Source organism: Antechinus flavipes, chromosome 3, assembly GCF_016432865.1.
Source record: "Antechinus flavipes isolate AdamAnt ecotype Samford, QLD, Australia chromosome 3, AdamAnt_v2, whole genome shotgun sequence".
NCBI classification, from domain to species: Eukaryota; Metazoa; Chordata; class Mammalia; order Dasyuromorphia; family Dasyuridae; genus Antechinus; species Antechinus flavipes.
The window spans coordinates 523,905,488-523,915,087 of NC_067400.1; the positions used below are offsets into that span (position 1 = coordinate 523,905,488).

Consider the following 9,600-nt stretch of genomic DNA (forward strand, 5'->3'; position numbering starts at 1 on the left):
AAGAAAAAAGAGAAGGAACTTAAGAAAAAGAAGGAAGAAGAGAAAGTAAAGAAAAAGAAGGATGTGGAACCAAAAAAGGAGAAAGAGAAAGTGGAGAAAAAGGAGGAGGATAAGAAGGAGCTGGAGAAAAAGAAGGAAGAAGAGGAGATTAAAAAAAAGAAGGAAATGGAGCCAAAAAAGGAGAAAGAGAAAGTGGAGAAAAGGGAGGAAGATGAGAAGGAATTGGAGAAAAAGAAGGAAGAAGAGGAAGTAAAGAAAAAGAAGGAAATAGAGCCAACAAAGGAGAAAGAAAAAGCGGAAAAAAGAGAGGAGGATGAGAAGGAATTGGAGAAAAAGAAGGAAGGGGAGGTAAAGAAAAAGAAAGAAGTGGAGAAAAAAAAGGAGAAAGAAAAGATAGAGAAAAAAGAAGTAGGGAAAAAGAAGGAAGTAGAGCAAAAAAAGGTGGAGGAAAAGAAGGAAGTAGAGAAGAAGGAGGAGGGAGGGAAAGAGATGGAGAAAAAGATGAAGAAAAAGAAGGAAGAAAAGGAGGTAAAGAAAAAGAGGGAAGAAGAAAAGGAGGTAGAAGGAAAAGAGATGGAGAAAAAGATGAAGAAAAAGAAGGAAATAGAGCAAAAGAAGGAAGAGAAGGTGGAGAAAAAGAAGAAAGAAAAGGAGGATGTAGAGAAAAAGAAAGAAGAGCAAAAGAAGGAGGAAGACATGTTGGAGAAAAAGGAGATAGAGAAAAAGAAAGAAGAAGACAAAAAGGAGGAGGAAAAGGTAGAGAAAAAGGAGATAGAGAAAAAGGAGGGTGAGAAAGAGGAGAAAAAGGAGGAAGACAAAGAGATGGAGAAAAAGATGATGAATAAAATGAAAGAGGAGATAGAGAAAGAGGAAGTGGAACAAAAAAGGGAGGGAGAGAAGGTGGAGAAAAAGGAGATGGAAAAAAAGAAGGAAGAAAAGGAGATGGAGAAAAATGAGAAGGAAGGGAAGGAAAAGATAGAGAAAAAGAAGGAAAAAAAGGCAGAGGAAGAGGAAAAAGAAAAGGAGGAAAAAAGGAAAGAAGGAGAAGGTTGCTTAGGCCTGAGGACTGGAGGGAACCAGGGAGTTGCCTTTGGGGAGCAGATGTGTGGCCCTGAGGGTTCTCGGTCAGTCCCAGATCTTCTCAATTACTTCCTGTCACCAGAGACGCTGACAGCCGAGAACCGTTATCACTGTGAGCACTGTGCCTCCTTGCAGGATGCGGAGAAGGTGGTTGAGCTGAGTGAGGGACCCCGCTACCTCATCCTCACCCTTCTGCGCTTCTCCTTCGACCTGCGGACCATGCGTCGGAAGAAGATCCTGGACAACGTCTCCATTCCCCTGTTCCTTCGGCTTCCCATGGCGGGCGGCTGCCCTCAGCAGGACCAAGGCCAGGCCTGTGCAGCCTACGACCTTTGCAGTGTGGTGGTGCACTCGGGTATCTCTTCAGAAAGTGGCCATTACTATTGTTATGCCCGTGAGGGAGCCACGGCCGTAGTCAACCCGCCAGGGACGGCAGGACTCTCAGCTGCTGAAAAGCCCCCAGGACTGGAGAGCCAGTGGTATTTGTTCAATGACACCCGGGTCTCCTTCTCCTCCTTTGAATCAGTCAGTAATGTCACCTCCTTCTTTCCCAAGGACACAGCTTATGTGCTGTTCTACAGGCAGAGAGTCAGAGAAGGATGGAAAGCAGAACCCAAGTCCCCCAGACCCCACACTGAACCAGCCCTCCACAAAGACCTGATTGAAGCCATATCTAAAGACAACATCCTTTACCTGCAGGTGAGCAGAGCAGGACCCTTCTAATTCTCTGAGTCTCCAGTGTTCTCATGGGAATATTTATACCACATCTCTCGCAGGGTGGTTATGAGCCCTCAGCAAACCATCTGCACTATGGGAGTGATTTTAACTATTGTTGCTATTATTATGTTTATGTCCCTCGAGGGAAGATTTGGACATTGCTACTCCCTTTCTATCCTGACCTCATGCACCTTGTATTTGAAGTGAAGTTTGCCAGGACCACCTCACAGATACAGCTGTGCCTTGCTTTATGCAACAGCTGTGTTCCCCTAAATATTGTATTTGAATTGTTTTTTTTTTTAAATCAGTCCCAAATTGAATGTCCTTAAGGGAGGCAGCTATTTAGAGAGTCACACAATGTTCAGACCAGAAGGGATTTTAGAACCCAAGGTTATAATGTGGAACATAAAATGTTAGTACTAAAAAGGGACTATAGAATGTTAGATTTTAGAATATTAGAACATAGACTGTTGGAGTCAGAAGGGACTAAAGAACACAGAATATTAGAATATCAAACACTAGAGTTGGAAGGGACCATAGAACATAGAACATTAGTACTATAAGGGACTATAGAATGTTAGATCTTAGAACGCTGGAACATAGAATGTTGGAGCTGGAAGGGGCCATAGAACCCAATGTTAGAATATCAAATGCTAGAGTTGGAAGGGACCATAGAACATAGAACATTAGTACTAAAAGAGACTATAGAATGTTAGATCTTAGAACGTTGGAACATAGAATGTTGAAGCTGGAAGGGGCCATAGAACACAATGTTAGAATATCAAATGCTAGAGTTGGAAGGGACCTTAGCACACAGAATGAAAAGAGAACATGGAATATTAAAGCTAGACTAAACCATAGAGTGAGTCTCAGAGAGAAGAAAAGTCATAAAAGTGTCCTAAACCAGGAGTCTTCTGGGAATCAGTGATCTTTGTATTTCATCCTTCTGCTTCTTCAATGATCCTCTGGAACATACTTTTCTGTGTCCTCATCAACACAGAGAACGTGTTTCTGAACCCAGCTCTTTTCCACTGGACACATATGCAGAGAGGTGACTGAAATCAGTAGTCTTTCCCATTCCCTTTGCAGGGAGACCAAGAATTGGTCTGTATCCAAGTGGGCCTATCCCTGCCCATTAAGACAAACTTCTGTGTGAATTGGATCTTAAAGGAAGGGAAGGTCTTCACCAGATGAGGTCAAGAAAAATTAGCTGCTCCGTGCCAGGGGATAGATGGGTCAGGGGTAGTGTGAGCAAAGGGCAAGAGGGAGATAGAAGAAAGTGGCATGAGAAGGGGGATAGAGAGTTCTCTAATTTCAGGGGAACCCAGGATGTTGAAGGATGAATTAGACGTAGATTGTAGAGAACCTTGAAGACCAGAGTTGATCATTTTTTCATTTATACAGTAAAGAGTTATTTTGATTAGAATCTAGATATTTAAATAAATATTATCTAGGATCATAAGTTTTGGGGGAACTTTCCAGATGATGGGTTCAAGAGCTTGTTTTTAAAAAGATATACTTGGATAATTTTGTGACTCCATGTATTTATTTTCAATCTTTACAAACATTATTTTGAGAAGGGGTCCATAGGTTTCACCAGACTAACCTTAGGATAGTGGTGGTTTACAAAAAAAAAAACTCTGTTCTAATCCAGTTCCCTCATTTTACTGCAAGGATGACTAAGGAAGAGTGACTTAAGGTTCTTAAGGATGGATAGGATTTGAACCCAGATCTTATCTTGAATTAGATTTTCTAAATTCAGGACTCTTTCCATCCCACCATGCCAGCCACTTTGGAGTCTACAACCAGACAGCCCTGGTTACAATATATCAGCACTGTATCAGGAAATTTCTTTTGGAAGAGCTTTCTGGACCAGGCAAGAGATCATGTGGGAAAACCTGCCTCATTGTATCTTGAATCAGGAAGGGACAATATAGATCTTCAATCCAAAAAATCTTAAATCTAATGTAACTGGTCTTAAATAGGGGTGGGAGAGGGAGAGCCAAGGGGGAGAGGGAAAGGATCAAGAAGGACTTAATAGAGGAGGTGGCACCTGGAAGACAAAGATGGAAGATGATGGGGCTGGATCTTGTGACTGGAGATGTTCTTAAAAGTACCTGCTCTCTAGTGACCCCAAGCCCTGCAGGCAGGAAGGGAGGGACTCAGGACTGAGAGATTATACCAGCCTGGCTGCTTAACAGAGAATTAATCTCTCTGGGCTCTAAAGTATAGAACTATACCCATGGGTCCTCTCTTAAAAAGAGGTAGGTCCGAATTTAAAAGAACAAAGACCTCTATAATCCGAAATGTCCAAGAACAGAACAGGCTGTTCTGGAAGAAAGTGAGCTCCCCATCACGGAGGTGTTTAAACAGAGTCTGATCAGTACAGATTGAACTAAATAGTCTTTGCAGCTATGATAGATACTTAATGTCCCTGGACTTTGGGTCATCTGTAAAAGGAGGTCAGACTATGATCTCTAAGCTTCTTACAGCTCTGACGTTCTCTGAGTTCTCTGTACATAAGCATAAGGAGCAGAGTTCTTGGCCCACAGTTTCCCATTTCTATGGGAATATTACTATATTCCTCTGAGGGACAGTTAGTTGGCAAAGTGGATAGAGCGCCAGGCTGGGAATCAGAATAGACCTGAGTTCAATTGCAGCTTCACTTAGTAGCTGTGTAACTTTAGGCAAAATTGTTTTGAAGAATATTCCAAGTTTTGTTTGTCTCAGTTTCCTCATCTGCCAAATGAGCTGGAGAAGGAAATGGCAAACCACTCCTGTATCTCTGTCAAGGAAACCCCAAAAGTAGTCACAAAGAGTCGGACACAGCTTAAAATGACTAAACAACAAATATTCCTGTGATCTATGAGTGCAAGTCATGGAAACTGAGACCCAGAAAGGGGCCTTAGAGTAGTTAGACACAGGTCACACACAAATAAGAAGAAAAGAAGCCTTTATTAATTACCTACCACGTGTCAGGTTTGTGTTAAGCATTTTACAAATATTATCCTGTGACCCCCACAATAATCATGTGAGGTAGGTGCTATTATTATTGCCTAGATTATTATATTATGTAGATTATATTATAGACTAGATTTTTCAGTTAAGGAAACCGAGGCAGACAGAAATGTGAATGACTTGCGTAAGGTTTCTCAGCTAGTGTCTGGAGGCACATTTGAACTCAGGTCTTCCTGACTCCAAGCGCAGAGCTCTATATACTATTCCATCTAGCTGCCATAAGTGGCAGTTATGGAACTTGTAGGTCTTCTACGTCCAAGTTCAGAATCCTTCCTATCACACCATTCTGGGACCAAGGAAGGTTTCTGGGGGGAAAGGTGGAATCTGAAAGTGACCTTGAGAGCATCTGATGCTTCCAGGCCTCTGCCCACCCCCTTGGATCATCCGATTCTTGTTTTCTACATGAAGTCTAGTATAAACTCAATGCTTCCATCCAGCACTGGAATCCTCAGGTTCCCTCTCTTGGATATCCAAGTTCTGGTGTGTTTGTTAAACATTCATTCCTGATATATTTTAGTCGCACCTTGTCTAAGCCTCGGCCTACACTCCTGAGAAGTTGGTTGGGACACACCTGGAATTTAGAATGAATCCTACTGTTTTGGTTTCCTGGAGTTCTTTCCTGCTATAACTTAAAAACTATTCTGGGGAAATCAGGGGCATTTGTATGTTATAGACTCTTTCTGTAACTAGAGTCTGCCTCCTTTTCCTCTACTACCTGAAATCCTCCCATTAGACAATTATTTTCCTTGAAGTCAGTTCCTGGTCTTGTGATTAACTGATTGTACAATAATAAGCAATCACTTCTCTTCATTGGTCCTTAGTTTAAAATGAGAGGAGAACTAGATCATCTTTAAGGCCTCAATCTATGTTCACAGTATTCTCTGATTCTGTAAAAGTCATAACTAAAGAGGGGTAATCAGAGCTTTGTCCCAAGACACCAAAATTTAAAAGATGCAAAAATCAAACACATGCACTCTAGCAGCAGAGATGTCGCTAGAGTCACAGTGCTCCCTCCTATCTATCTGAATTTATCTTAATCATTTCTTTTGTTACTTCCAAATAAATTATAACATTGATTTGAAGGCACAATTTGAATTGTTTGCCCAAGGAGACATTGCCCCATCACCAAAACTTCCAGTTATGGCTCTGATTCTGTGACATTCCTTACTTGCCACTTTTATGGGTCATCCTTGATATTCAGCCTGACCATAAGCTTCTGTTTTTCCCTTCTCATTTACCTGAAATTCCCCCCTCTCTCTCTCCAGGAGCAGGAAAAGGAGGCCAGAAGCAGATCAGCCTACATCTCCACACTCCCCAAATCTCCCCCTTGGGGGAGGGACTTTGATGAAGACAAGGATGAGGATGATGAAGGCTCGCCAGGGGGCTGTGACCCTGCAGCTGGAGGCAGCGGCAGCTCTTTCCACAGACTTGTCTTCTAGGGGTCTTAACCCCAAACCCATGCACTCTTCCTGGTCCCCAGCCTGCTCTGACAATCCTTCCCTTGCAAGGCCACTTCAGGCCCCTTATTCTTTAAGCAAGACAAGATGGGATGAGCTCAGATTTCACATCAACTTCTCCCCAAGCCCTGAGGACTTAGGTTGGACAGGGTCCTATCTTCAAACAGAGGAAGCAAACTTGTACTTCCTAAACCCAGACCTGTTCTTCCTTCCCTAGCTTCCTAGCAGGATTAGGAATAATGGGAGAAAGTTAAGGAGAAGTAGATTTCAGCTCACTTCTTAACAATCAGAGCTGTCTAATCATGGAGCAGGCTACTTCTCCATCAGGAGTGAGCTCCTCATTGAGGGAGATATTCAAGCAGAAGGCAGATGACCACTCATTGGGGAAATTGTAGAAGGGATTTCTATTCAGGTACAATTAGACTAGATGACCTCTGAAGTCCCTTCAAGCTCTGAGATTCTCTGACGACACCTTCCAGGTGAAGGACATCTAAGGAGGAGGTTCTGACCCTTTTCTGAGAGGAAGAGGCAGAGGTTAATGGTACGTGCCCAGCCTAAGGCCCATGGGATCATGTGCTTCTGGTCCATTTGCTCTAGGAACTAGATCATCGGGACCTGACTCTTGAGAGAGTACCCAAGCAAAAGACACGTAAAGGTCCGTTCAAACGCCATATAAACAAATGTTCTCATTGATTCCACTGGAAAACCTGCTGTGTGATAACAGCTATTTCAGCTTCCTACAGTAATAATTCTTTGACTCAAGTACATATGGTACATACCAATCAGAGACAAATGCTTTTTTTCCCTGGGTCTGGTTTATGTAAGTTATATTCTATTACGAAAGTACATGATCAGGTTTGGGGAGAAGCCTTCATAGTTCTAATGTTCTGCAGTCATAGAGCATTTGCCCCTTTACCCCCTTTCCTTTTTCTCTTTCTCCCCTTAGACTTCTCTATCAACTAGCAAATAATGTCATCATTCCCTGATAACATACCCTGGACTCTCAAAATTGGGGAGCGTGGAGGAGGATGAATGAGGAAGTGTGATGTTATTGTAGCCTTTTTTTCCCTCTAGTGCAGGGGGACTCACAGACCTCCCCACTTTCACCCCATCAACAGTTCCATGGATAGATCTCAGAGTGCTCATGAAGTTGGATGGGAGGAAAAAAGCAACCCAGACACGTCTTTATTTGCATTCACCACCGAATTCAGCATTTCCTTCAATTATGCATGATTCTGAGAAGGGGGTCTGTTATAAGCATTACCAAGACTACCAGAGGCGTCCACAACACCTATTGGTTAAGCCTCTCTAATTCTAGTATGTTCAGCAGAGCACTTAATTTAATTGACTCACTCATTCCAAAAGGCCTCAATGGAATCATAGGATCATTACAGAACAATCAAATTTAGAGCTGTAAGAGAGCAAATCTAATCTAGCCTTTTTACAAATGTGGAAACTGAGGTCCAAGAAGGGAACAAAATCAGGATTCCTTACCAGCTTTTGCCAGTTGGATGTACAGTCTGATGGAGAATAACCCTGCGCACTCATCTCTATAACCCTCCACCCTCTTCTCTAGGACGGGAGATTCAGCCTGGCTGGATCCCTAGGCCCTGCTTGAAATATGGCAGATTTACCCAGGATTGCTATTTATTTTACTAAGAGAGAACACTGCCTTTTGCATCTAGAAGAGGGTAGTGGTGACCCAGCAAATGGTTCCATGTGGGATGTAATGGCTACATTTCTGTGATGTTTTCCCATCCATTTCCTATCCCACTCCATGGGGTTAAAGCTGAAAGGGACCCTGGAAACCAAAGAGAGTCAGCACTGAAAGGACCTTAGTCCAATCTCATTTTACAAATGGGGAAAAGAAAGATCACCAAAGGTGAATGACTTTCCGAAGATACTCACAGGTAGAACTGGGATTCACACCCAGATCCTCTGATCCAGCATTTTCTCTAAAACCACAAAGCTTCAGTTTATCCCTACAACTTCCTAGTCACATTGGTTGTGGGTTTTTTTTAATCCCCGTTTTATAGATGAGCAAACTGAGGCTGAGCAAGGGGTTATCTTAGAGTGCCCACTACCAGTTTGCTATGATGCCTGATCAGACCCATTCGAGTTGCCCATGTTAAGATCCTTGTATTTTTTCTTTTTTAAGTTGGGGAGGTGGGGGAGCATTTTATATTAGCTTAATATGCACACAGGACTTGGAGGTTCAGTTCTGTTCCTTGCTCCATATGCAATATTGAGGAAGTCACATTGCTTCTGATCTTCATTGTCCTTATTTCCCAACCTTTTTGTAAGAAAAGCTGGAGTTCAGAATGACTGAGCTGCCATCATCAGCCATTAGCATAGTAATAAGGGGGTTCCCTTGGGAGAGCTGACTCTCTAGCTACTGAGGATGCTGAGATGATGGATTTCTTGAGCTCGTGGGTTCTAGGATGCAGTAGGGATAAAGCTGACCAGGTGCCCAAGGAAGTCTGGCACTAATTGGGTGAGCTTGTCCTTGGATCCTTGTCTCCCGGCTCAGCCCCCTAAATTGCTTATGGAGAAATAAACTGACTTCAGTCAGAAACCAATCAGCAGGTCCATGCCTTCTGTGCAGGTCACTGGTAAGATTGAGGAGACCCAGTCTCAAACTAATAAAAGCCCCATCAAACAACAAAATTAATAGGTGGGATTTCAGGGGATGGCTCACAGGTCTGGCAAGCTCTGATTTTGTTTGGTAAGTGAGTAAGGAGGTCTGGAGCTGGAGTAACTGCAAGGGAAGGGGAAGGGCACATGGACCCAGAGGGAGGCACTGAGTCCAAGGGGTGCTCTCCTCTCCCAAAGGGTGTGGATAAATTTTGTGAACATCTTTCCTATGCTAATCCTGTTCTCTTTTTTTGTCTTCCAGTCTTGGGTTTCCCACAATCTAATTTTGGTTTTACTTTCCCGGGGACAGTGACACATAAAAATAAATTCATGATTTCATTGCAGCTTGATAAGTTGTCCCAGTCTTGCTCACCAAACAGGTTTTCTTTACTTAGGGGATATGCCCTAGAATGAAAGGGAGCTGTAGGTAGTAAGTAATGAGTACTTCAAATATTTGTCAAAAAGTCTGATATAGGAGAAATCCTGTACCTAAGGCTGGACTTCAACATGTTTTTTAAAAAATCAAAAACTTCTTGCCCTCAAGCATCTTCTATTCCATAGAAGAGTGAAGGAGATGATGGGATGGGAGGCTGACACTTTCACAGGCTTAGTGTAATGAGAAAAAGAGCCTGGGGACTAACTGCTTTAGGGGCAGTTTCAGCTAGGGGATCACTGGATGAACATGTATCAAGGT

General features: G+C 42.8%; 1 protein-coding gene across 1 annotated transcript in view; it reads left to right on the plus strand.

Annotated features, from left to right (window-relative positions):
* USP35 (ubiquitin specific peptidase 35) overlaps nt 1-9,259 on the plus strand; it is a 68,901-nt gene extending 59,642 nt beyond the window's left edge. The window contains exons 14-15 of the mRNA XM_051987215.1: nt 970-1,779; nt 6,081-9,259. Coding sequence (XP_051843175.1) covers nt 970-1,779; nt 6,081-6,254 — 984 coding nt within the window. The 3' untranslated portion in view covers nt 6,255-9,259. The remainder of the gene's footprint in view (nt 1-969; nt 1,780-6,080) is intronic.
* Nucleotides 9,260-9,600: the final 341 nt, after the last annotated feature.